We start from the raw sequence: 27,290 nt of genomic DNA, 5'->3' as shown, positions 1-27,290 counted from the left end.
AAATAGGTACAAAGAGAGATATAAGACAATTGTGATGTTATAAAGCTTCAAGTCTATCAGTTCTATCTATAGAAATTAGATTTGTGTATTATGGTCGCTCATTACTTGAATGTTTTTTTAAATATTTATGCCTTTTCACTTGTTTTTCCAGGCAATGACACTTTTATTTTTATTCTTAGGAGGTACACAGATGAAAAAGCTCTCTTTACTTTTTAAATATGACATCATATCTAGTAAGAGAAGATAAATTGGATTATATTTGTTATAGGACAAAGAGCAAATACAGATCTCTGATGAAATGTAGTTTCACCACAGTAGGAGGTTGGGAAAAAAGGGAGGGAAACTGTTTTGTAACAGACTTGACTATGTCAAAGTGTGAAAGCACGTTGTGTTTCACTCACCAGTAACATGTTGTTCACACAGGAGGAGAGAGGAGGAAGAAAGAAAACATCTTTAATACAAATGAAACAGAACTGCTGAATTTGTTTTACCGTAAATGTAATATACTCTAGAGAACAAATGAACGTCTTACCTCCCATCCTGAACTCTGGAAAAGTTGAAAAAAAAAGGTGTCACATAACAAGGAATACAAGATGAAGGCAATTTTCTCATCAACACTTAACACTGCAGTTAATTGCGTGTGATTTCATGGGAAACTGTTTCCTCACCTGGTTGTAGACTTTGTTGAAGGCATCCTGCAGCTTCCCGTGGACGGTGGCCAGCTTTTTGAAGTCTCTGTTGGCCTCATGGATGGGCAGCAGAATCTTGTACACTTCGTTTATGGCCTCGTACATGGCGGCCTGAGGGTTACAGCACAACAGAAAGCTGCTTTTACACATGCCACCCGATCACATAACACTCCTTCAGCCGTGTCGATGATGTAACCTCGCGCTGTGTTAACATACAGTCCGTCACCATGTGGTTGGAGAATATGAGTCGTACCATGTTAAAAGAGGCAGCTGCTTGCTCCAGGAGGCCCACCAGACCAGACTCGCTGAAGTACTTCCCAGCACAGATCCCCTCCTCCTCTGGAGACAGGACGTCATCGGATACGGCCGACTCCTCCAACACGTTGGACGAAATATTCTGAGGAAAAAAAAAAACAGGGAACAGAAAGTGTTTAAGGACAGGAATCTTTAACAAAGCGCAAGTTTTAGTCCTCGTGGCAAAGTTTTGGGACAACCTCCGATCTCATTCTGTCATACGGCTGTGAGTAGAGTGAGTCACCATATTTAAGAGCATGCACTGACCTGAAACGTCACACAACCAATTGGCAGGTAGCGACAATCCTCCAGCATGTTGAGGTATTCTGCCACCAGCGCTGCGCTGTGGACCAGACAGTGTGCAGCTTCAGCATGGTTCCCTCTCGCCGAGTGTTTTCCTGCCATATTCTGGAGCCACGTCAGACGCAGGTCGGGGGAGTTCTGGTAGCCCTTTGCAATCCTGAAAAAAATTACGGAATATCAGAGGTTTTTTGGTGACACTTTCAACAAGTGAAAAGGCCGTAGTAATGTGCATCACAGTACCTGTACATGAGGTCAATGAGCATCTCTGGATCCTGCTGGTGCTCTTTCATCTTAACAGTGTCAGTGAGAATCATGTGCAGGTTGAACACCAGATCCTGGACCTGCAGATTCAAAAGTGCAACACAGCACACATTAGTTTATAAGACTTATCCATTCCAGCAGCTCCAGGTGAGACTTTAAAACAGAGGCGCATACAAACCTGCTCTGGGAAGGGCGTGTCCCTCAGCTCCAGGTCCTCTTCAGCGTACGTCAGGATGGTCTTGAGCGAGCGACGAAGATGCTCCTCATTGAAGTTTTGTGACGTTCCCACCAGAGATGACAGGGACATTGTGACCTGCATCTTCACTCGAGCAAAGTTCTGGTCCAAGGGTAAAATAAGGACAGATTGTGACTCGTATTATTATTAAAGCGTCTATTTACGTTTGTTGTGTTCTCAAAACTTGTGTACATAAAAACCAGGCGGATGCAGAGAACAGTATTCGTGAGCGGAAAAGCATCCTCACTAACAAAAGCTGATTCACACTCCTGCATTCTATACATCTATTAAATAAATAGTCTTTCAAAAACAGGCACCCTAGAAAACAAACACATTTCAACATTTCATTTACATGATAGAAAACTTTTGAATGGTGCAGTGTGTATCACAACAGAAACATCTCTGTCTCCACATTCTCAAAAGCTGGACTGCATTTCTTCATGAGGAGCATAAATGTAATAAACCTGCACATGCCTGGTTTTAAATGTGCCCAGGTTTTGAGTCTAAACACCATATCCAGTCTTAAAACATCCTGTATGTGTCCTGTGGATCCATTCTATGTTACTGGCATGTCCCTGGTTATAACATGAACATTAAAATATGGATCTACAAAGTAAAGACAGCCTCCAGACTTACGTTTCCTATTTCAAAGTTCTGCCTCATGAGCAGGTACAGAGAGGCGGAGGCGTGGCTTCTGACCGAGCCGACACTACTGCTGCAGTGACGCAGCAGACGGAGGCACAGGTCGGCACAAAGCTCTGTGTCCTCTTCAAACAGCATCTCTGGGAACTACGGACACAAACACACACTCACTGTGTGTACTCCTTACACAAATATATGAAGTATGATTTACTATTTGTTTCTTTAAAATTCCAGTTATTTGTACACTGAGTCAATATTAAAATAATACTTCTACCACAAAATGACCAGTTACTTAATCTTGAATTCTTGAATAAACTTAGTTGTCTGCATTGAGAACGGAGAATCCAAAAACGGTTAAAAGTCTTGATGAATTGAAGTATAAGGGTGCCGCGTTTAACAACATAAAAAAAATCAGTTTACAAACTCCAAGTCAGGCAGTCACTTACTCCAGTCTTATGCTCACTACTTCACAAACACATGAATCTTCACTAAAACCTTCTTATTAAATTGCTACTCGTCTGAAAGGTTTTAAATAGTGAGGTTTTACTGAAGATGGGTGTGTTTGGGATGTAGTGGGCATACGACTGGATAAATGATAAGGTTGTGTGAGAGTTAGTAAACAATGCTTTATATGGTTTTGCTGTTGTTGAACACGATCCCCGTTTACTTCAATTCATTCAAGGACTTAATCAGTTTTTGGATTATCCGTTCACCGTGGAGGCATGCGAGAAAACAACGTTTTATTCAAGAATTCAAGGTAACCTGCGGTGAGTTATTAATATACAAATATAAACAAAAGCGTTTAAATAAATCAGTAGGTGTGAGACAGCGAGTACAACTCAGAAGAAATGTTTACTGAGTGACTATGACAATATTTCAAGACTGCATAAATATTAAATTGTAAAAGAAAAAACTAATTAACCAACAGCAAACTACAATAGAGACGTTTGCTTTGTGTACCTTGAAGACCAGAGCTCTTTCTGTAGTGAAGCAGTGCTGCAGGAAGAGGGCGCTCTGGTTGCCGGCCATGCTGTGGAGGAGAACTCTCAACACTCCACCCAGAACACTTTCCTTTAGCTCTGATGCCACCACCGTCTGACAGAGACACACAACAAATCACAGCAAGGTGAGTCTACATGGAATGAACAGCACGGTGTGATGATGAAGATGATGAAGATGATGATGATGATGGCTTTACCTTGACTACAATCTCCAGTGTGTCCAGTACGATCAGAGAGGCCTCAGTGGCTAAGTTTCCATCCACCACAGACTCCTGCTCCATCTCAGCTTTAGTCCTGTAAGAGTTGTTATTCCACAACCATCAGTATCACATTTAAGTACTATTTAGAGTAAGAGACAGCCTATCATACAATGTTTATCATTTCAATTCTAATCCAGAAATCTATCAGTACTTTAATTATTGTAAACATACTTGTCGACTCGGTCTGTGTTTTGTCTCCAGTGAGTGACGTTCTTCCTCCACCTGACGTTCTCCTGGCTGCCGTAGGGACTCCTTTCTGGTAGAGTAATCAAATCACAATTTCCATGAACACGAGCTTCTAAACACCACACACACACACACACACACACACACACACTCACACACACACACACACACACACATTACTGGCTGCTCTCGTGCTACTTACCTCTGCAGCGGCGGACCATCTCCTGACGAGCCCCGATGGTGCCCAGGATGGCCTCCTCCAGTCGGGCCTTCATGTCCTGAGACTTTTTAAAGGTCATGCTGTTGATCCTCTCCAGAGCCTTCTTCCCCTACAACGACCATCAAACATCACAGGACAGGGACAAAAACACAAAAGACATCAGGCAAAAACAAATTTCAATTCTATAAAAACCTCCAGTAGCATGAGAGAGAGCTGCCTGTAGTTAGACTCAATACATGTACAACAGTTAAAAACTACAACAAAAAAACACCACACACACACTAAAAACAAAAAATATGGGCATATGTAAGAAAGTTAAACACAAAACCTGCTGACAGATTGAAGTAGATGTACACATGTCTGTACATCTGAATGTTTTCCTGAAGAATGAGTTGCGGCCCACAAGCACTGTTGTTTAAATGCTGACGGGTTGCATATGCATATATACAACTGGAAAAAGGTTTTATGTAAAAATATTGAAAAGCTTTTGTACATTCTGCAACATCGCCTTTTCCAAAAGAAAAAGGAAACTACATCACACTGCAGTACTGATAGCTCAAGACAGGTAACTTTTAAAACAACTAGTGACGTGTGTGTAGTTCTGGCATGTCCAATAAGGCATCTGTACTTTGGTTTTGACTCCAAACAGGTGTATGGGTGACCCTCATAGGGGCGACAGTGCCGTGTTTATTGTACCTTGTATTCAAAGCAGGAGATGCAGAGATGCAGCAGATCCAGCAGGCGGTTGATTTGCAGTACAGATAAATCGGACACCCAGCGCTCCAGGAGAGCAGCGTCTGCATTCTTCAGAACCCACAGGAAACTCACCAGCAGAGTCCTGCTGCACTCGGCGGACAGAGAGCTGGACTGGCGCCCGGCCTGGTGAAGACAAACACACAAACACAGGGCCAGTCTTATAATCAGATGCGTACAAAATGGCTGTTTACAGATAGATACAAAGCAAAGGGACAGAGAGACACCTACAGGCTAAGAGGAGCAGCTGTTCCTCAGGAAAGAACAGCAATAAGGGAGGAATGCAAATGCTATCTGAGTGATTGTCTGTGCTGCGCTACAGGAAGGCCACAGAGTGAACGCCTCCCACACAGAGGCTGATCTGTGACCCGTCAGTCTGCAGGGCCCGGGGGAAACAGCCTGACCCCTGCCGCTATCACTCACCACTGTGGGCAACGCAAACGGGTTGGCTTTGACATGCGGCAAAGGGGAGCCGGCAATCGCCATGGCAACAGACTGACTGATAGTGTTGCCGCTGTCTGGGTCAGTATCGTCGGCGTGGGCTGAGGCATGGCGGCACCGAGCAGGCGAGGAGTCTAGAAAGAAATAAGAAAAGAGCTCTCAGGTCCAATAACGCTGGAAATAAAAGCATTGTGTAAATGAAATAAATGTGCGGAGGAGGTGCACAGCCATAAAAAAAACAGCAGTGGGTTGCATATATGTAGTGCTGACCAGAGAAGTCGTGGAGCTGATGAAAGGTCTCCATGACGATGGGGATGAGCGGTAGGTAGAGCTGTGCGATGTGGGCTCTGACCTGAGGGTCAGTGTAACGGGGGTCTGCATCATGGCTGCACAGCAGGGAGTGAACAGCACTAATGGCCTTTTTATGAAGGAAGAAAACCCTGTGGGTGAAAAAGAAAAGCGTATCAGCACATTTGGTGAGTTTATCACTGCACACATGTACTTAATGGTGCCGAACTGTATTTAATTTTAATGTTCAAACTGATCTTTATGCGGAAACTGAACGACACTCAGGATTCTTTATATGTGCAACAAGTAAGAGCCTACCCTTCTCCCTCAGGGTCAAGGAGGAGAGAGAGTTCAGCAAGCAGCAGGCCAGACAGGAAGTGCTGCTGGCGGAAAGGGACGGAGAGCTCAAACATGGTGGCCACACCCTGGTCTTGCACCATACTTGAAAACGCTGAACTCTGTTTATACAAAAAACAGATAGGAGGGAGAAGATGAGATAGAAGAACATGACAATAAAACATGAGCCGTTTGAATCAGTTATATTGTTCCTCCAGTACCTGTGAGGTGGTGGAGGAGGTGGAGGGGGAGGGGGAGGCTGGAGGGCTGAGAGTGGAGCACGGCAGGTTGAGGATGACGTAGTGCTCGTGGCTGCAGACAATACGAGTGAAGTCCACCCTCAGGGCATTCAGGGAGCTCGGGTTCTGCGCTGTGTGAAGCTTGTTGGCAATCTGTTCAACACACATTGTTTGAGTCAGTAAAGGCTGTTTGAAAATGTGCGTGGGAGCGTTGGGATTAAAAGAGTTGGTTATTAAAAGGCAAACGGGGAGGGAAGTAAAAGACACCTGTTTGTAGTAGGTGCGGATGAGGTTGAACACAAAGCCCCGGTCCATGAGAGACAGCAGGTCATTCAGGAAGAAGCCCAGACTGCTATTCAGCCTCTCCACAAGCTCCACATCCTGAGAGAGAGAGGGAGGGAGGGAGAGAGAGAGAGAGAGAGAGGGAGGGAGAGAGAGAGAGAGAGAGAGAGAGAGAGAGAGAGAGAGAGAGAGAGAGAGAGAGAGAGAGAGAGATAAACAGACATATTGGGTTATTTAAATCAACGATGCCAGTAACGGTTCCAGCATTACGTACGAAATAAGGAAACTTTCTATTTGGCAAAAACTTTATAAACATCCTCCAGTCATCTCTCATTATTCAATACTTAGCTTATTGAAAACAATTGGACTTTCAGCCGTTCACTTCCTGAACTGCTTGTAGGGTGGCTCGTATGCCGTTTACCTTTTGGTGTCGACTGGCGATGTCTGCGCTGATGGCACACACGAGTGCAGCGATGTCGTCCACAAAGCGGTCTGGGAAACGCTGACGCCTGGCAACGTCCAATTTGGAGGTCATGAATAAGTGATGGGACATGCTCTTTGTCTAGAGGACAGAGTAAAGAAGAAATCCACTTCATGAAAATATGACCTGTCCTGCTTTAATACATTTTTTATTTAATTGAATAATGCTTCCTATAGTATTTGTGTTTTGAGGCTTGTTTTTCTCTTAAAGGGATAGTTAGGATGTTTTGAAGTGGATCTGTATGAGGTACTTGTGTACTGGCTATTAGCTACAGTAAATGGTGGCAGGCACGCCCACAAGTTTCAAGAAACAGAGAGGAGTACCAGGACTGCTGTGGATGAGCGCGGCAGCAAAACAGACCCTTAAGAGATCAATACCCGGTTAAGTGTAATAGTTTCACTTGACGTCAGACAGCCAGGATATGAAGCCGTTACCTATGCTCTCTTTAAAGACTCCATCGACCCAAACAGTCATTTTACTTTGCAGAACACCGGACATGCAGGTCTACGGCTGCCTCGATTGGTTACTTTGTTTGTGTTGTTGTGTGACTTTAGTGAATTTGAAAAACCCTTTTAAACACCAAAGTTACACAATAACACAAAGAAATAACCAATCGAGGCAGCGGTATACCAGTAACTCCAGTATTCTGTGAGGTAAATGTACTGTTTTTTCCAAAGGATTCTGTTGGCTTTGAAGAGAGAATAGATATTGGCATCAGTTCCTCATCAGAAACGGCTGTCTAGAGGTGAAGTAAAGCAGTGAAATGTTCCAACTATGGCATAAATTCAAAATGATATTGACTTTTTGGGTGTCTTCAGCAGTACATTGCTTTGCTCCCGTGCTGGAACTCCTTCCTCCAAACCGGGGCCGTGCCAACTGTCATCTACTGTAGCTAATACACTGACTCTGGACTAAGTACCTCTTACAAACCCACTTCAAAACGTCTGAACCATCCCTGTAAGAAAGTGCCATGAACATAAATGTGCAAAGATATACTCACCATGAGCTGGAAGAAGAACCAGGCCTGCTGCAGCGCCGCCTCCCTCACCGCGCTGGTGCTGACGACCCACTGCAACGCCAGCTCCTCGTGGAGCAGCTACACCAGGACCAACACAGAGCTTATTTTAGATTACAGGAGCGAAGCATTTCAGAAACTAGATGAACTGTTAACATTAAAGTAGTGTGTGTTTGTTTGTTATTACAAGATGCAAGATATGAACGCTTATTGTGATTTGTAAAAGTAAAAAACTGTTTGAAAGTTATTCTGTCACTAATTCAGGGGGAAAAGTAAATAAAAAGCTGTATTAAAATGATTCCTAGTACAAATTAATTTAACTCATTCATCAGTAAATCTGCCTTCAATTGAGTCCTGAAATTTAAAAGACAAAAGACTATTAAATGTCAGTGTATCAACAAAAACTCACACCAGCTTTCAGAAAGACACAACTGTTAAAACGTCATGGTGATTAATGTTCATGACACGGAAAGTGGGTGAATGTTAGGACAACAAAATGTGTTATGAAGTTGTTATGAAGAACAACACGTTTACAGTTTGGTACAGGAGATGTCAGTTTTACCTTCTTGGTAATCTGCCTTGGGGGAACTGAAAAACAGGCCACGCTGTCCAGAAAGGCAGACATGCGATTGCTGCTGCGGTCGTTTGCCTGACATGGAGTGGCCGTGAGGTGAACACACAGAGATGAGGACAAAGTGATGTGAAAAGGGATGAACGGAAACAGATGGTTGGCCAGAGAACTCTCTATGAACTCTGGTAAGAAATCTGATGAGCCCCAGACAGAGATTATGTCTCACACACACACACAACAGATATGGTCTGTTAGTCGCCGGTGAGAGGATGAATTGTGAAAGATGCAAAAGGTGTGACAGGCTAGCAGAGTGAGAAGAAGACAAAACTGAGGGTAGGAAATGACCCACGAGAGTTGATCAGAGATGGTTCAGGGTGGAGGAAGTGAGGTGGTGAAGGTGAGGAGGAGGAGGAGGAGGAGGAGGAGGAGGAGGAGGAGGAGGAGGGATTTGGCACCTGCTTGAGCTCACAGCTGGAGTTGGGGTTTCGACGTAGCACAGATCTGGAGCCCCCGGGGGCACAAGCAGAGTTTACCCAGGAGTGGGAGCGGTCAATACCCTGCCGTAAGCCACCAGAGACGCACACAAAAACACACGTACACAAACACAGAGTGCGGCAAGAGGCAAGGGCACAGTGAGTAAAGGGAAGGCAAATACCACACAAGATTATTGAAGGATAAAACTGTAAGGGAAAGGGAGTGTAGGAGAGTGAAGCTTGAATCAGCACAGAGGAGAACAAAGATACTGAATTAAACACAAAGGACAGAGGCACAAAGCATAACGCATCTCTGACAGCAGCATCATCATTAACTGTTGGCACAAAGTTATCGGTCAATCTGAGTTTATTCAATCTGCTGTGAAGAGCAGAGACACAACAAATAACAGAATCAAAAGAAAGTGGGAAAAGGTACCATCATTCTTTTTTTTTGTGCTGTGGTCTCTTTTTAATCTATCAGGATTATAAATGCAGTTTAGCAAGATTAAATATGTAAAATTAACCATTATTGCCAGACAGAAAACAATATGAAACAATTTGCAAATGAAATGATTGAGCACATTAAACAATAAACTCCTATGAGAAAACAAGTCAGAGTCAATACTTTATAGATTTCTCTCAAAACATAAGAACTCTCAAACTGAATATATTGTTCATGACTTTCAAAACATCTTTAAGGTATGGCTGTACCAAATGTCTTTTTTTTTTTTTTACATTTGAAGCTTCTAATGAGGTTTTCGAACAAAGATTTGAATGTCTGTCATCATATTTTATCACCCATAAAAAATATTTTAAAAAATCTGATTAAATGAGTTAGTCTTTCTTTATTAAATCACCTTTCTTTAATTATTTTCATTCAAATTCATTTGGTCTTTGCAACGCTCCTGAGATATTAGACATGTTTGGATCATATGAGTTGGAAACAATCTTTCGCAGCAACCTCTGGAATCTAAACCTACGAATAGTGAAATACTATTCACTACCCAGCGTGTTCGTATCCGATACCGAAAGCATTATCTTCACTTCACCCGCCTCTCCTCTGCTCCACCTGTGGAGAGGTTAAGCCCCGCCCTCAGTGAAACACGAGAGCAGAAGACATTAATGATCGAAGTGCGCCGCTGCAGAAGGAGAAACACTGATAAGTGTAGCCTGACCTTTAAGACCTGCAATAAAAAGCTGCACCGCATCCAAATGTTGATTGAGAATTAGAATGTCGTTGTTATGAATGAACTTCAAAGCCTCAAACTATTTTGTACAGCCCTACTTTAAAGCTTTTATAGACCTTCGGCATAGTTTAAATGAGAGTAACACATTTTGAAAGGCTGCAGCTCACCTTGCTCCCTATGATCCTCTGCACCTCTTCATCAGGAGAAACTGGGGTGCTGGCCAAGTCCGGGTTGGAGTTGCTGATGCTCTTGGAGCGGGCCAGGTGGAGGCTGCTGGGTCGGACCGTTGTTCTCGACAGAGTGGCGTATTGCATAGGCATATCGTAGGACTGCGCGCCTGTTTCTCATGGAGGTGGACGGATAGAAAGGTCACATGGTGAAATTATACCAAGTAATCATCTATGTGACCACTCGAATGAATGCCAGTGGTCCAGAGAAACGCTCTCTCTCTGCTTCTCAGACGCAGATGGCACTCTTCAGATTGGTGACTCACCTGTCGGGGGTACTGTAGGTTCGGCGGTCGGCAGGCGGAAGCAGAAGTGGATGTAGGACGCCAGCAGGCTGTTGCGTCCGTGTTGGTCCTGGTTCCCCTCCAGGTTCTTGTGGATCTGGTTGACCAATAGAGCCATAGCTTCGAAGGCGGCACGGCCCAGGTTCACTGTGGATGAATCAAGAGTGAGAGCAGCGAAAGGCAGAACTTAAAACTAGGACTGGAAATTGTTTTATTATAAAATATACTGTATATAATTAAATATTATTGTTTAAAACTGCATTTTATGTTTGTAGACCGTAAATTTAAACTAGCCTGATTTATGCTTCACAGTGCCTACCAAAACATTAACAACATTTTATGTATTTATAAATAAGTATAATATTAACACCTAGCATATCTGATGTCTTGTCATGTGGGGTTTACAGTAAGATGCATTAAGAAAATGAAACGGTTTGAATTATTAATTTCGAAGACAGGTTTCCCCCGTGCATTTCCCAGCAGCATGCAGCTAAATCGGGTGCCTCTCAGCTTGAGCACAGAGGTTAGATTTGTAGTATTTAATTGTGCAAACAAACAAAGTGTTTGTCTGTTTGCACAATAATAGGCTGTAAATCCACCAGTGTGCTCCTGTCCTTTCTTTTCCCTTGGAAGTCATATTAATCATCACATTATCTCCTCAAATTATCAGAATTAGCATTTTGTCCTCGCTCTGAGAAGTGCTCTTCAAATCCCAAATGGCCGTCCTTCAGAACACACTCACCGATTTGGCCCGCAATGACCGGTGGGTAGACGATGAGCTGGATGAGCTTGTTGAGCAGCTGGTGCAGGAACCTGATGCAGGTATCCAGCAGAGCCCCTCTCACTGCAGCCATGCTGGCCTTCAGCTCCCCCTCCATGTTTGCCTCGGTAATGATGACGTCCTTCAGGCGGTAGGGGAAGGAGTACTCCTCCAGAACGTACACTAGAGTGAAGAACTTATCCAGGTGGGGGTCCTAGAGTTAACAACAGAATAGTCATTAAGTATCACTTGAACCAGGTGAATGTCAACTTGTTCCTGTGACCTTTTGAATGCAAACTGGGTTTTTTAATATTACATGCATTCACTGCTGATAGAATATGTATCTGTAGGCCTACTGACGTGTAACGCACTTGTAGTCGGCATCTCAAATCTCAGTAATACGCTCAAATCAGTTCCATCTTCTGCAGACATAAGCTATGGGCATTTATATTCACAATGGATGAGAGCTGCTCAAGTAATCAATCAAGTTTATTTGTATAGTACCAAATGCAATCCAAAGTGCTTCAGAAATGATTGACAATACCCCCAAAAAATATGAAAATGGAGATAAATTAATTAATAAGTAACTTACTAACTACCTACCGTAATAAATAAATAAATTATTACGGCACTGAATAAATTGATCATGGTAAAACAGTCAAAAGTAAATAAGAGTGAAATAAAATAAGAAATAACATATATATTAATACCAAAAACAAAGCATAAAACACATGAAACACTGTATAAAATCTGGCTTAATAATAATTAATAAAAATAAAAAAACGTAAAATTCTAAAACACTACGCTATGAATAGTAAATATTTTCTCCAATATGGCTTTTTAAAAAGGTGGGAGGAAGAAATACGTGGAAAAGCAGAAGCTACAGTATAAAAAGCACATTTGTGTACCTGAGTATGAACCGAGGAGGCCGCCGTCACCTCCACATTGAACACCCCTTTGTGATTATCCACCCACTTCATGCCTGGGAGCTGAACCTGCCGCAGAGTGACATCCAACACATTTAACACAACACAGAAGGAGCAGATAATGGCAGGCAAACCGATATCAGCACATTTCCCTTTAAACAGACTCACGTCAGGGGTGAGTACAGAGTAGCTGGGTGGAGGCTTTTCCACCGAGACGGGCAAACTGAAGGAGCCGGTTCGCAGTCGGCCGTGCTGCATCAGAGGGATCCACTGAGAGCAGAGAGAGAAAAAGACACGCGATCGCTCACCGGTGCCAAGACAACAGAGGGAACTTTAAGAGAAGTCGGTGTGTGGGTGGGAGTGTTGGACGTGGGCCGGCTGAAGGAGACTACTCACGGTGTAGCCCACGGGGGTCTCCAGAGGAGTGTTCTGTTTGGGCTGGCAGCTGATGTGGAAGAAGGTGAACAGCAGATGGTGGTTGTCTGTCAGATTGGCAGGAATCTTCATTTTCATCTCCTCATAGAACTCAGGAGACCTTTTGAGTTAAGGGTTAAACACAACGTTTAAAAGGGTGAGACAGAGTTGGACAAACTCCAGTGGGGGGGCGGTGGGTGATGGGGCCTTACTTGTTGTGGTAGATGATGGGAGTGTAGGCGTCCTGCATGAACTCAGAACAGCTCGACTTCCCAAAGATCACCTGGTCAAACAGCAGAGCGTTAGCATAGTAGTTCTGATAAACAGGAGGAAGTCCTCAGACATAATCATCCTCAACGTAGTCTTGTAATAATTTGAAGGATTTGTGTCTCACACAAAACTAGGTTTGTTAGCAAACACTTTATGACCATGATTAATAAATGGCGTGATAATTATTAGTAATGCTATCATTTTATGTTAATTCAACAGTTCATATTTAACATTTTACTTAATGTTTTTAAGTACTTGTAAATGAATACCAAATCATTTTTTAACATTTAAGAAATCATTTTTTAAACATCTATTAACATTATGGACCAAATATTTGTAACACTTTGTCAAAAATTGGTTTGTAAAAAGTCTATAAACATTATTTGGATGGCTTTTCTAAAGTTAAAATAATTATTATAATACTTTGTTAAACGGTTAACAAGTCATTTGAAACACAAATATAAATAGCATTGTATAGTCAATAGTTAGTTAATGGTTATTGATTGGTCTGGAAACCATCTTTAAACATTATGATTAAAGTTGGGGGTTTTTTTTTAAATAAGTTCTTAAAATTTTAGAAAACATTTGGTTATTAAATTAGACAAAAAAGGAGAAATAGATTATGTTGAAGAAATAGTTTAGGAAGGTTCATTCGGTGTTTGGACACCTTTCCTCCCTTGACGTATGACCACTTCCTCGTTATCCATAGATGAGCAAACTACAAGAATATCCTTCACCATTTAGTATTCAGTTTAGAAAAACGGTTCCTGTTAAATGATGAGATGACTAAATGTAACTAGATGTTCCTTCCCTCTGTGCTCACAAAAATACTCCCCTTTGTTCATACTTCCAAGAAGACGTCATTTACTGTTTCTAGTGACTGGAGTTTCATTTTCCTCACGTCGTCACTTATTCTCCTCGTCTGTGACTCACCGGTAAAGCTAGACTGGGGTCCTCTCCTGCCATGAACTGAACCTTCACAGCGATGTTCCTCACTGAGCCCTGACGACTGCTGAAGTTCAGACTTTGTGGGTAAACATAGAGCAAGTTTCTGAAAGACAAAAGGATGCAAGGCAGAGAATGAGAGAGAGAAAATATGACAAGGACAGAATAAAAAAACGCAAAGCCATTAATGAGTCAAAGGAACTTTGTGTGTTGGATAATTGTAGTTAAATGACAATCAGAATCCTAACATACTAGTCGAAAGGAGACACTTTCACACCAAAGTTTCAGCTTGTAATATTCCTGATAACTTACAAAAGCCTTTTATAGTCGTATTCTAGGAAAAGACAGAGATAAAGATTTGTGCACATGGGAAAAGTTTGACACAGCATTGGCTTGGCGAATGTCACCTAAACTCCTGTCCAAGGTAAACACTCGATGTAACATTTGTTCATATTTTGAAACAGCTTCGTTTATCAGCTTGTCAAGAGGCCAAGACGGACACAAGTCACTTCTGTTTAAAATAATATTAAATAATACACAGATGATACCGCTCATACATTTTCTGTATCTATTCTCTGTTATATGTACCGTTATGTACGTCAAATGTGTTGGTGGTCCTAAAAGACTAAATTATTCTCTCAGGGGTTAAACTTCAGGGTCACTGAGACTAAGGCCACGGCCAAGACCTGTGATCGAACACACTGAGCTAATGTTTGACCATGGTATTGCATGTACACATGCAATATAAAGCGCACAGACCAGCTCCTCATTCATCATCCTGCTGACATCTGCACAGCTGCGATAGGCTAATACGTTGTTTTTCCCCCACTCTTCCTCATTTTTGAGATTCTACATCAAACAGGTATGATAAAGATGATCTGGGGTCTGTGCCTGCTTTGTTTGGCTGCTAGTTTAAGAGCAGTGCATGCAGGACCGGTGAGGAAGACCGGCAAGATGGAAGACAAGGCTACGCCGAAGGAAGAAATCAACGTGCTCATGTTTGGCGTCATACAGTTCAGCGAATCCCTTAACTATGTTTATGAAACCACCGAGGCCAAGATCACCAAAATCAGCCAGACTTTGAGGAGCCATGAGGGGACTCTCCAAAAGCTGGGGAGGGAGACTGAACAGGCTGCGGAAGTGGAGAAACAGATTAAAGAAGTGATACAGTTGCTACAGGTAAGAAAACACAGAAATCTGTAAACAACGGATTCCCCTTGTACTGTTGAATGGTTGTGTTATTACGAGAGAGATTTCCACTGAGAATTATAATCCGGCTAACAGATCTAAAAAGACACAACATGCAGGAGTAGAGGGAGATAGAGACGGTATGTCAAGTATGTAACATCTGATTAAACATCTGCTTCTCAGCTGAACAGACATAACAACGCAGCTCTCATGTGCTCACGTGTTAAACAACACAACTACGCCTATACATCCCAACCCCTATGTGACTGTTCTTGCTTTAGCGTCTCACTTTTCTCCCTTTGTAGGACCTAGAATCATCATACGATTCTTTAATGTTTTTCCCTGATGTATATGGAGGCGTGTTACTCTTCTGAGATAAGAGAGTGAGGGTGTCATTAGAAAGCTGCCTGTCACACTGAGGGGCAGGCAGCTGCGATCATCGTTGGGAGAAGAGGATAATATGGATATCTGCTCTTTTGACAGACCCAGGTGGCCAAGCAACAGGCTCAGACCAAGAGGACTAAAGACTGGCTGGTCAGCATGGAGCAGGAAGAGGTGGAGCTGAATGCCAAAGTGAAGAAGTTGGAATCGTATCTCAACATCAACATGAGCATCAAAGAGCTGCTGGTAACAGAAAGCTGACACAGTCACCGTGTAGTTACAACTCATAGAGGGAAGAATCTCCCTCGCTGTCCCAGCAGCCTGACAATATTCACTTCTGGTTAATGCACAAGCACACAGTGACGTTACTTATTTGAACAGCAGTCACTGATTTGGAGACGCACAGCTGATTAACATATATTCCTGTTTTTTAGGAGAAAGCTGAGGAGCAATCCAACGTCCTGAAAGATTTACAGCATTTGACCCAGTTCCAAAAAGAGAATATTGAGACTCAGAATGAGCAGCTCTCCAAACTCCAGAAGATGGTAAGACATATAAAATATAAAATGTACGGTTTTGAACTTTTAATGTTTTCATGCAATTCAATTTACCCTTTTATTTCCCTCTTGCAGAGTGAAGCTATGACATAGTTCTGAGATTCACCACTGAGGTCTCGGAGTCTACCCAGATTTCACCTCTGTGATGTCACTGCACTCCCTTCCAGCCCTGCGATGATTGCTATACAGCCAGAAACTATTTTTTTTAGTAGTCTTATGATTATGTCCTTGTTGTTGTGGCTCTCATCCATCTTTTATGTTTTTATGACTTTTGTTTGTTTTGACTTTGATATACTAAGTAAACTTTGTTTCTCAAGAGAGAAATTTAATAAAACTGTTAAATTATTATAGATTTTTAAGATGTGTACTATGTAAATACATATATAGAAAAAAACAAAGATGATGGCTTGTTTTTTTCCCATTTATACATTTTACAATGTGCTTAAAACTGCAGACTAAAGTGAGGGCAGAACAACAAAACAATGTGCAAACAAACACAGTAAGCCATGCACGCATTGAATGGGTGAATGTATAATTGTTCTATGGGTCAACTTACACAGTATGTGCATACGTATGTGTGTGTGTGACATGGGATCCCTCACCTGTAGGTGGTGTGCGGCGTGTATACGTAGCGAGCAGGGAACTCCAGCATGTCTTTGGTTGGGCGAACACGCAGGTCAGGGTAAGGCTTCACATGGAGCAGCTCTGGTGACAGACAGTAGTGAGGCGAGTCCGGAGCTGGAGAGATGTCGATCTTTAACTGGGCTGAGGGACAAAAATCACAAAGCATCCATTAAACTTTCCACATGAATACAGACAGTTTCACACAAACATCCTGACTGTGGGAGCACATGGTGTTTACCTGTGACAGGCCTCAGCCGTCGCAGAACAGAGGACGGTCTGCGCATATCTGCCAGGTACTTGTAGAGGTCCTCATCGCTCAGTCTGTCCCCCTCCTTCATGGATACAAACACAGGAGCAGAGCTTGATATTGGTATTACAAAAGTCTCATTAAGATTTAGGAGTTACTTTAAAATACACAGTTCTGTACTAAAATAGACATGTTTTCATTCAATTGTCAAGTGAATGATAAATGAACCTGATGGATGTCGTAAAAAAAAGAAATGTGAATTGGGCTTGTTTCCATTAACTGGTTTGAAGGCGGATAAACAAAGTTACAGTTTAGTTTGGTTCCAAGTCTGCGCTAGAAGCTACACATGGCTGTAATCCACCGCTAAAGAGAGAGGAAGAAGTATGTGAACGGGAACAAAACAAGACGCCGTAGACGACTAACCCATGTCTGTGACGTCAGGGACTTGTTTCAGTTAGGTAAGTTTGAATTGTTCTTTCATGTCAGCCATTATTGGCCATGATTCATTCTGTCTGGAGATAAAAAAAAATGTTTTTAAGGTATTTGCGTGTCATGGGAATATCCGTGACGACGCTGGCAGCGGATCAAACATTTAAGTAATGTGACTTAAATGTCTGCTACCTCAGATTTTATTCAGCAAAGGCGTTTTCAATATTCCATTTAGAGCAACAACTCTATTTTCACAAAAAAATGTTATTGAATTTTGCTGTTTCAATACAGCTTTTCTTATTAGTCTGGCATACTTCAAAATATGTGAATGGAGACACGACTTACGTTATCTATACATTATGTTATCTACGTTAGGTATCCGTTTGGTTGCTCCTCTTTTAGCCTTTAGAGTGACAACACTCAGCTCTATCAGTCAAATGATTAGGCCACATTACATCACACATCTTAGTCAGGTTTATGTAACGACATTAACTACTTAATGAGTCAATAAATAAGTCCGACCTGTTTAAAGAAGTTGGTGACGGTCAACGTTGCTGGACGGAAAGTGGCAAAGTTACACATCTCATCTCCAATACTCATCCGCTCAATCCCCTTCTTCTTCCTCTCATTCCATGTCCCATGACCTTTTCGCTCTGGCAGGAAGAGAATTCATATAATATATTAGCGAGACATGTGCATGACTGTTGTTTGTCACTGCAACTAGTTAAATGCTCTCTGTACGTGCATGTACGTGTAAAATTGAGGAGGCGTTTGAAGTCGGCAGTACCAGAGTCAGAATCGGGGTCGGACCGATCCAGACCTCCCACACTGCTGACGATGTTGAGAAGGTGAATGGCCGTCCAGGCAAAAGGCATCCTGTAACGGCCGAGACGACTGCATGACTGCTCCGCCTGCAGACGCAGCTTCTCCAGCTTCTCCTTGTGCTGAAGATAAAACAAAATATCAGTAAAAGGCTTAAAATATCTGCAGTGGCCGACAGAGTTGACCTGCCACAGACGACGGTCAATATTGCAGCCACCCAGACAGAATTGAGCAATGCTTGTGACTAGACAGCAAAGCCGCCCTATGTGCCCGCTGGTCGCCGGCCATGAGCATTGCAACAGTTTAAACCACGCTTGGCTCCATTACCTTAGAGGAGTCTGACTCTTTCATGACCATGTAGGGTTCACAGCATTCTCCAATGTCTCCTTGTTGAAGGACTTTCTCAAGCTGAAATACATGCACACAAACTGTCAATACAGTAAAGCACATCTTTAAATCACATACTAATAATTTAACTTTATTTTTTTTAATCTGTTAAGTAGCGCTTGAATGCCAAATAAAATGGCAAGTGGACTTCTTTAAGAGCAAACATCATTTTATTCCATTAACATTTTGATTCTTCTGAGTAAAAGTGGGTTCCTTCAGTACCTTAATGACCAAGAAGATATCAGCAGAAGGGTATGTGATGGAGAAGATGGCAGAACGGGCCAATGTGGAAATGGCCATGTGAGGTGTGTGGGGTTTAAGCATCCCTTTCATCTGATCTGAGTTCAGGTCGAAGTAGAAATTCTCAGAGATCTGTTGGAGGGAAGATTGAGATAATCAGGAAACAGCGGAGGGAGGGAAAGGAAAGATGATAATGGAAATGCACCTCGAGGGATTTTAATTCAGTTTTGACTCAGTGATCTAAACCGCAAGACCACTTAGACCTTTTTAAAACAAGGGAAATTAAATTAGTTAAGCATGAGCTCAGCATTACGTAAGCCGTTTCACGGAGTGCTCATTGGAAGAAGTTTATCAAATAAAAAATGAAAAAAAAATACCTTCTTCTTTTCCTTGACATCATACAGGGCAAGTGTTCCAAATATCGGCTCAATTTCTATTTCAAACCTGAAAAACATAAAAAATAAAGTACAATAAGGACATCTGGAAGGGTATTTCTAAAAATGAATATTTTATATTCCAAATGTAACTCACTTCAGAGAGAGACACTTGACCATGATTCTCTGGCCACAGTGTTCTTTGGGCACTTCAGGGACAGAGCATCTCTCTACCGCTTCATCCTGCCACGCAAACACACACACACACGAAAAGCCATTTACAATACACACACCCGCGTAACATTTACACAGGTGTCATGACAACGTAGCGGCAGAGAGAGAGAGAGAGAGAGAGAGACAGCGTGTACTCAGTTATAAAAGAAGAAGGACGGGCAGAGAAAAAGAGAACATAGTTGTGTAGCAGTGGAAAGGTTTGAAGAGATTTACTTTAAGGGAACTTTTAATACTGTTACCCTGAGCTGAACAAATAGTAGTAGAAGTAGTTCCTAGCTGAAGGTTTAGATAATCACCTCAATTATTAAATATGAGGCCTGTGCTGTGTGATAGCATCACTGCTTACTTTTCCCTAAGATTACTAAGCCTGATATCATACTTCATAAAATGTAATAATTTCTTCAAAGCTACAATAAACCTTGTATAATTTTGTAAAGACTAAGAAAGTGTATTATTTAAGACAAACCAGTGATCAAGAGTCATGAAAGACACTTATTTATATGATAAAGTCACCGTGTTTTTACTTTAAAAAGGGATAGTTAGGTGTTTTGTAATTGGGTTGAATATGGTACTTATCTGTAGTCATTGTATTACCTATAGTAATGTTACTGTGCCACTTTGGTGAATCAGAACTAACCCTTAACAACACCAAAGTCTAACAATAACACCAACAAACTAACTGATCAAGGTAGAAGTAGGCGTGTTCTCCCAGGTTAGAATTACTGTTTGTGTCAAAGGAGCCTGGTGGCTTTGAAGGTAGAATAGATAACAGGTTCAGTTGCTTGGTACTCCTGTCTGTTCCTTCAAACTGGGGCGTGCCGACTGTCTGCTGTAGTTAATACACTGACTGTGGATAAGTAACTCATGAAACCCCACTTAAAACACCTCGACCCATCTGTTTAACATAGTCTGTCCCACAGCAGAGGCATCTACAGGGTGGTTTACTACAAACCTCATCAGGGGGCGGGTACAGGCCCAGCAGGTCACTGTGGCGCCCCTGCAGGCGGGCCTCCGTATTACGGCGGTCCATGTCCTCTGCAGCTGCCCGTTCCAGCACAGATGGCAGCAGAGCGTCCGGTGAGGAATTCTTCAGGTCAAAGATACTGGAGGCCCAGCTGCCCCGAGGGGTCTCATCAAGGCTGACCGAGCGCCGCTTGGCGTCATCCTGAAGAAAACGAGAGTGAGACGGAGAGTGAGGTCATGCGTTTCCCTTCCAGGCAAAGACGTCACCTTTAAGTGCTCACTGCAGATGTTTTAGAAAACACACGGAGAATATGCTATTACCTTATTATGACTCATATAGAGACTGTGTAATGGTTGATGAGCAAAGCATATATCCATTTATCCATTACTCATTCTCCTTGTGATCAACTCTCTGAGCAGAAGGCTACTCATACGGTCTTCCCATCACAGTGAGACACAGGCTTCTCTTTGTCCAGGTACTAAATGATAATGATGATGAAGCTTTTAAGCTTTCACTGGTGGGAACACTGCATGTACAGTAGATTAGTTTAATGAACCCTGAGTCCTTTGAACATCAGCTACCTGGTCGTCCTGGCGCTCAGCAGCAGCAGCCTCATCCAGTTCAAAGGTCTGTTTGAGCAGCCCTCGCCGCCTCTCCCTCTGACGCTCAGAGTTGTGAGGGGTGTATGTGGTGCTGTAGCGCTGATATCTACACAAAATCAAACAAAGACAGTTGGCCCAGTAATAATGTAACTGTCAACCACGTGAACAGCGAAACAGGGAAAAGTGGTGCACGTTATTAAAACGAGAGGAAACATGTACTGTCGGTTACATCACTTACTTTCTTTGAATGACCAGCCAGTCATCTGTGTAGACGGCCAGGGCATCTCTCACTCTGGGATCCAGGGAGCTACATAGAGAAACATGAATAATTGAGCAAAGCATGCTTTTAATATTTATGTTCGTTCAGTGTTGCAGAGAGAAAGGCCTTGTTCATATCTGGAGTGATGTTTGTCCTCCATTACAGACGTTTTAATCCTGTGTGTGTGCTAATGTAAAGACCACAGAGGGATGTGTGTTACGGTGTGAGGGCTGTGTTGGCCGTTAGCAGTCGGACTCACTCGTCCTCCTCAGGCAGTGGCGGCTCCAGTGTAGTGCACTCTTTGTCCAGGCGGAGGAGCTCCAGGTCGTCCTGTGGGAACTCCATCAGCTGTCTGAGCGGGCCGGGCTCCACCCCGGGAGCATGACTGCTCACATACTCCTCAAAGTCCACCGGCTCCACCACCTCCGTCAGGGGCAACTGTCAAACAACATTAGACTATTATTTACCAAAAACTATTACGTGGCTATAATGACACATCCTTATCTGATCAGAAGGATCAGAGGGACTTACACGCTGCAGTGAAAGGAGGCAGGGTGCCATGAGGTTAGACCGATACGGGATATTAGACATTTATACACAATGCAAACACAGAAAATAGATTCATCAATGTCAAATACTTTAAAAAAAAATGTATGTGCTCCTCTCACTAAACTCACAGTGTCAACAACTGTATTTTAAAAAAGCTCCAACCTCCATCTGAGTATCTCCAACCACGGCTTGAAAGCTACTTTTGCAAAGGTGCAACATATTTTCTTGTAAACCAATCAAAGCTCACTGGGTTCTTTCAGGAGGGGACTTAAGGACAGTGGACATTTCAGATACAGGTATATTTAAAGAGAGTATGAGAAAAAGAACGTGTATATTAAAGCACGTAAACACAAATCTGAAAATTAGAATGATCTTCTTGCAATTTAAAGACGATTTTTACATTACATTACAGTCATTTAGCAGACGCTTTTATCCAAAGCGACTTACAATCAGTAGCTCAAAGCTTATATTACATATCATTACATATCATTACATATCATTCACCCACTAACACACTGATGACAGGCTACCATGCAAGGCGCCACCTGCCCATCAGACTCTAACTAACATTCATGCAACATCCAGTCCACACCGATGGCAAGCCTTCAGGATCAACTTGGGGTTAAGTGTCTTGCCCAAGGACACATCGACTGCCGAAGCCGGGTATCGAACCGCCGATACTCTGATTGGAGAACTACCCTGCTCTCCACTGCGCCACGGCCACCCCATTTTACAATAAAAATATTATAATGGTTCACAGTGGAGTCCACACAGTATTCCTTCATTTCTGCTGGATCACTTCAAAACTACACGGTCATCCTTGAAGTGTGACAGAGATTTTCCTAAACACGTGTGTGTCTTATGTAACAACCCTGTTACTCTATTTTAGATGAGTATCCAAGCAGAAACCTTCCCATGCTGTTAACCAACACAGGTGAGCGAGAGCCGGTATATCATGTTTCCAAACCTCCTCCCCTCACGCCTGCTGTCAACACTAATTAAAACGTACAATCATCTGCACTTGCACTTGTATCTAAACTTAAGCCTTATTCACAAAGTTACACCCATAAACGTCTGACCGCGCTAACTGGAGCTTTAAACCTACTGGCTTGGAAATGTTTCCCGTTAAACCCAAGGTGACTCACCGGCTGGTGTGCGCCTCCTCGTTTCTTGGTCAGCTGAGGAGAGCCATAGTCTCTGGACACTTGTTTTCTGACCTCTGCAGCAACCGTCCTGAGAAAGAGAAGGATATGAAAGGAACATAGGCACAAGTTTACAGGCGTGGAAAATGTCTGTAAAAATCCTGTCAAGATGCGGAGTTCTTCAAGATAAAAGAAATATGAAGAAACTGAATTGGGCCGATGCATAAATCTCATTATCATGTCAATGTTTGCATGCCCTACTTAAGAATCCCAAAACCAAAACTACTGCAGAAGAAACTAGGCCTCTATGTCTTACAATACTGGAGAAATCTGCATAAATGAAAATATTTTGCTCATTTAAATGTTTCTGATGTTGTGTTAAAACTCCAAAGCAGAAGTTTGCAGCTTCCAGTACTAGTAGCGATGCTGAAGTCCCGCAGCTGTTCTGGATATGGGCTCAGGCGGATCTCACAGAGAGGTGGCAAGCTGGCTCCGGGGAGCAGGCACAGAGCCAGACCTCTGTCCATGGCCTTCATGGCCTCACTAACGGCAAATGGGAGGCTTAAAGAGAGACAAAGCAGGAAAAACAATCCTCTCACAGAGACAGCAGCTGCTCCTCTAGAACCGCAAAATGTCTGTTTCTCATATACACAGCTGCAAAGGCTTCAACGTGGACCTCATGATTACATAGCTAGGGTTCATGCCTTGAATCCATCAATACACATGGACTGTAAAGGCAGCAAAGAGCACCCGTGACCTCTACACCCATCTCCAAGACAGAGCAAGGCTTCCTGCTGATGACGACATAGCATTTCTTTGCATGTTTCCATTTTACTGATCGCTACATCCTCAAAAGATGTGGAAAAAGTTTGTGCAGCCTTCAATCTAAAACAGGAAAAAGGAAAGCTATCAACTGCGAGGGCAATAACCAGAACACCCCCTTCCCTCCCTTTCCTGCATCCGGCACTAAACAATGGTCTGGGTCCCACTAAGGAGAGGACAGACGGACATGATTTGGGGAATGCAGTGGGAGACTGTTCGATGAAGCTAATATCGCTAAAGGAAATGTTATTGACAGGCATATCAACAAAGTGACGGGTTGCCAATAGAGTAATATACAAATCAAAATTTGTGATGGAGCCTGGTCCAAAAGCTGATAATAACCCAGGTCGCTGACATGATTTCTGCAAGGTTTCCACTGGGGGTGAGAAAATATTCACTTGCAGCTCAATGATAAGAATCTGTCATCATGTTTGTTTTCCGGAGAAGCTATCTGATACTGCAAGGCAATAAATAGGGTGCCAAACTGTAAAGCACAAACACAGGATGATCCACATTTATTAAAGAAAAGATATCAATTGCACCTGGCTCTTGGCTGCAATTACTCTCCACACACACACACACACACACACACACACACACACACACACACACACACACACACACACACACACACCAGTGTTGTTAAGGCATGCTGTTCAAATAACCAGTTGACAGGTGTGCCATGACTGTTAGATTTCTCCTGGAATCTGATCAATATTTATCCAGTGTAATAGGACATCAATGCAGTGGCAGTAGACCTTCTGCATGAAGAGGGAAAACCAGTTTACAACATGTGGAAACAGGTCGCTACAATAATGCTGCGAGGCGTTCACACGACTCAAGAACACAAAAACACAAAACATCACAATTAACACAAACTTTGTAGCATTTCTCTAACGCCTGCAATCCATCCCCCCTCCTCCAATGTGGGTCATTGGATTAGCACCCTGCGTTACAATGTAACCTTTAAGTAGCTCAATCACAATGACAATGCTCTCACAATGCTACATTCACACACGCACAAACAAAACAGCCTATTAAAGTCTCCAAAGCGTCAGAAACCCACTCACTATTACGCACACTGCTCCAATGAACACTACTCTCACCCCTCCACTGGTTATAGTGGGAATAGAATGACTGGTTTGTGGGCAGGGATACCTTTCAACCCATAGCTCACTGGCTACATATGTGTGTCTCTCTCTCTCTCTCTCTGTGTGTGTCCAAGCGGGTCACTCTTTACGCACAGTCAGACGCAACAATGTAGCCAATAAACATTTTACGCACCGATTGATTTTATGCGCAAACGCCCTCCTCTCGCTGGCTGTGGAGGTCATGGCTCGTCCCCATTAAAGGAAGATTAGAAAGTGTTAAGAAGTCTCCCCCCTCCTGTCCGGCCCGAGTTGTGCGGGGATGCGGTCCCTCTCTCTCCCTCTCAGACTGCTTCCTTCTCCGGCTGTGGACCGGGCAGGATCCCTCCCTGTTCCTCCTAGTGGATAGGAGCCGAACCGGGCCTGTGGAGTCAAGTCTGCCACGATGTGTGTGTGGTATATCCGGGGACACTGTGGACCGGGCAGGATCCCTCCCTGTTCCTCCTAGTGGATAGGAGCCGAACCGCGGCCTGTGGAGTCAAGTCTGCCATGATGTGTGTGTGTTATATCCGGGGACACTTCTCAATAAAATATTTTTTTATTTTTATTTTTCTATTTTTTTTTTACTGATTTGGCATTGAGAAACTTCATTTATTGAAAAAAATTACATATTGTTTTCTTTAGAAAAGGGTCCTTTGGCAGATATATATAAATATATATATATATATAATTTTCCATTTGATGGAAGAAAAAAGTAGGTACAGTTTGGACACACCTTCTCATTCAATGGTTTTTCTTTATTTTTTATTTTTTTTTATTTTTCTAATTTTTTTTACTGATTTTTTTTTATTGAAAAAAATTACATATTTTTTCTTTAGAAAAGGGTCCTTTGGCAGCAACTGTAAGCTGCAAAAAAAAAATATATATATATAATTTTCCATTTGATTTGGCATTGAGAAACTTCATTTATTGAAAGAAATTACATATTGTTTTCTTTTTAGAAAAGGGTCCTTTGGCAGCAACTGTAAGCTGCAAAAAATATATATATATATAATTTTCCATTTGATGGAAGAAAAAAGTAGGAGTTTGGACACACCTTCTCATTCAATGGTTTTTCTTTATTTTTTTTTTTTTTCTAGTTTTTCTTACTGCCACACCCTGGACATCAAGTATCCAGTATCTATTAATATAATTATAGATACATAATTTATTTATTTATTGAAGCAAATCTTCATTACATTTTATTTTTGGAGATTTGGCATTGAGAAACTTCATTTATTGAAAAAAATTACATATTTTTTTCTTTAGAAAAGGGTCCTTAGGCAGCAACTGTAAGCTGCAAAAAAAACAAACCTTCTCATTCAATGGTTTTTCTTTATTTTTATTTTTTTCTACATTGTAATATTGAAGACATCCACACTATGAAGGAACACATATGGAATTATGTGGTAAACAAACAAATGCTCAACAAACCAGAATATGTTTTATATTTTACATTCTTCAAAGTAGTTGAATGAGAAGGTGTGTCCAAACTTTTGACTGGTACTGTATATTTCATAGTATCTTTTAATTCCAGATGAACGTATTGTTGTAGATCAATGTAAGAGCGCACTGGATGTCTCTGCTTCACTTCCATTCCTACTATTCTTCATCTCTAATTTGAACAGCTTGTACTAGTTGGCTGTATCACCCATCTGTCCAAGAAGTAAACTCACCTGACCGGTTCACAGGCGCACATCTACCACAGTCTAGGGTTTCACTGGTTTCATTTCTGTATAAAATTTAGGAAGCAGGAAATAGTAGTTTCAAGCTCAACATTACTCTCTCACTGTCCTGCTCCAGAGGGGGTTTCTTTGCTTTGGCAACATGACGATGACACTCATAAAACCACCTAGCATTACATTTCCTATTTGCATGGAACAGTATTTTCCATTTCTTTCCTTAGCTTCAGCTCTCAAGGACGACCATGCATTTAATCTCAGTAGAAGAAAAAAAATGCACAATAGCAACATCTAGAGGACTGCCTGGGCTACATGATATCTGTAGCAGACAACACCAGCAGGTGGGGCTGTTCACCAGGATTGGAGAAGAAAGAAAGCCTTGCCTCATCAGTGATTGTTTAAGATTCAGTCCTCAAATTTGACCTCTACAAGGAGATGACAAATAGCTACAGCTTTTGTTTACTGGCCTACTGCCTAACAGCACTGAAAGTCAGATCCGTGAGACGAATGATATGGCATTTTTCTTACAGCTCTTAAACAAGTAGCCATAAAAAAGGATTCTGGATTCTTTATTGTTAAATAAATGTCACAAACTGTATATTTGACTGGCCCTTTCTCCGCCTGCTTGTGCAAATGAAGAATGACATTGTCAGTGAGTCTTCCCACTAATGGAGGCC

The 27,290-nt window shown here is 42.3% G+C and overlaps 2 protein-coding genes across 4 annotated transcripts in view; one reads left to right on the top strand and one right to left on the bottom strand.

Moving 5' to 3' along the window:
• Positions 1–25,293, bottom strand: part of LOC129099031 (dedicator of cytokinesis protein 7-like) — a 30,830-nt gene extending 5,537 nt beyond the window's left edge. The window contains exons 1-43 of one of the 3 annotated variants that reach the window (XM_054608193.1): positions 25,089–25,293; positions 22,986–23,073; positions 21,551–21,729; positions 21,271–21,339; positions 21,012–21,138; positions 20,419–20,631; positions 19,390–19,475; positions 19,236–19,302; positions 18,841–18,990; positions 18,559–18,639; positions 18,197–18,353; positions 17,932–18,062; positions 16,972–17,065; positions 16,712–16,874; positions 13,972–14,089; positions 12,981–13,051; positions 12,751–12,889; positions 12,523–12,624; positions 12,337–12,423; positions 11,411–11,642; positions 10,651–10,815; positions 10,325–10,494; positions 8,953–9,054; positions 8,489–8,575; positions 7,912–8,007; positions 6,852–6,992; positions 6,416–6,529; positions 6,131–6,301; positions 5,892–6,031; positions 5,556–5,725; positions 5,268–5,419; positions 4,788–4,970; positions 4,074–4,200; positions 3,857–3,941; positions 3,623–3,719; positions 3,385–3,519; positions 2,419–2,571; positions 1,726–1,884; positions 1,527–1,627; positions 1,251–1,443; positions 943–1,086; positions 669–800; positions 533–547 (exon numbers count right to left, since the gene is read on the bottom strand). In XM_054608193.1, the coding sequence (XP_054464168.1) occupies positions 533–547; positions 669–800; positions 943–1,086; positions 1,251–1,443; positions 1,527–1,627; positions 1,726–1,884; positions 2,419–2,571; positions 3,385–3,519; positions 3,623–3,719; positions 3,857–3,941; positions 4,074–4,200; positions 4,788–4,970; positions 5,268–5,419; positions 5,556–5,725; positions 5,892–6,031; positions 6,131–6,301; positions 6,416–6,529; positions 6,852–6,992; positions 7,912–8,007; positions 8,489–8,575; positions 8,953–9,054; positions 10,325–10,494; positions 10,651–10,815; positions 11,411–11,642; positions 12,337–12,423; positions 12,523–12,624; positions 12,751–12,889; positions 12,981–13,051; positions 13,972–14,089; positions 16,712–16,874; positions 16,972–17,065; positions 17,932–18,062; positions 18,197–18,353; positions 18,559–18,639; positions 18,841–18,990; positions 19,236–19,302; positions 19,390–19,475; positions 20,419–20,631; positions 21,012–21,138; positions 21,271–21,339; positions 21,551–21,729; positions 22,986–23,073; positions 25,089–25,138 (5,436 nt within the window). In that variant the 5' untranslated portion in view covers positions 25,139–25,293. The remainder of the gene's footprint in view (positions 1–532; positions 548–668; positions 801–942; positions 1,087–1,250; positions 1,444–1,526; positions 1,628–1,725; positions 1,885–2,418; positions 2,572–3,384; positions 3,520–3,622; positions 3,720–3,856; positions 3,942–4,073; positions 4,201–4,787; positions 4,971–5,267; positions 5,420–5,555; positions 5,726–5,891; positions 6,032–6,130; positions 6,302–6,415; positions 6,530–6,851; positions 6,993–7,911; positions 8,008–8,488; positions 8,576–8,952; positions 9,055–10,324; positions 10,495–10,650; positions 10,816–11,410; positions 11,643–12,336; positions 12,424–12,522; positions 12,625–12,750; positions 12,890–12,980; positions 13,052–13,971; positions 14,090–16,711; positions 16,875–16,971; positions 17,066–17,931; positions 18,063–18,196; positions 18,354–18,558; positions 18,640–18,840; positions 18,991–19,235; positions 19,303–19,389; positions 19,476–20,418; positions 20,632–21,011; positions 21,139–21,270; positions 21,340–21,550; positions 21,730–22,985; positions 23,074–25,088) is intronic. The other 2 variants (XM_054608191.1, XM_054608192.1) reach the window with 2 other exon arrangements.
• angptl8 (angiopoietin like 8) lies at positions 14,741–16,499 on the top strand. The gene is made up of 4 exons (XM_054608194.1): positions 14,741–15,162; positions 15,655–15,798; positions 15,987–16,097; positions 16,185–16,499. Exons 1-4 carry the CDS (start codon positions 14,848–14,850, stop codon positions 16,200–16,202), a joined length of 588 nt encoding a protein of 195 aa, XP_054464169.1. The 5' UTR covers positions 14,741–14,847; the 3' UTR covers positions 16,203–16,499.
• Positions 25,294–27,290: the final 1,997 nt, after the last annotated feature.

Source organism: Anoplopoma fimbria, chromosome 11, assembly GCF_027596085.1.
Source record: "Anoplopoma fimbria isolate UVic2021 breed Golden Eagle Sablefish chromosome 11, Afim_UVic_2022, whole genome shotgun sequence".
NCBI lineage: Eukaryota > Metazoa > Chordata > Actinopteri > Perciformes > Anoplopomatidae > Anoplopoma > Anoplopoma fimbria.
The sequence above is the reverse complement of the archived record's forward strand: the minus strand, read 5'-3'. Positions and strand labels throughout refer to the sequence as shown.

Bases quoted from the DNA above. Each gene is read 5' to 3' on its own strand.
- angptl8 (XM_054608194.1), top strand. From the start codon at position 14,848: ATGATAAAGATGATCTGGGGTCTGTGCCTGCTTTGTTTGGCTGCTAGT. The intron at 15,163-15,654 runs GTAAGAAAACAC...CTCTTTTGACAG, and splicing joins AAGTGATACAGTTGCTACAG to ACCCAGGTGGCCAAGCAACA. The intron at 15,799-15,986 runs GTAACAGAAAGC...CCTGTTTTTTAG, and splicing joins TGAGCATCAAAGAGCTGCTG to GAGAAAGCTGAGGAGCAATC.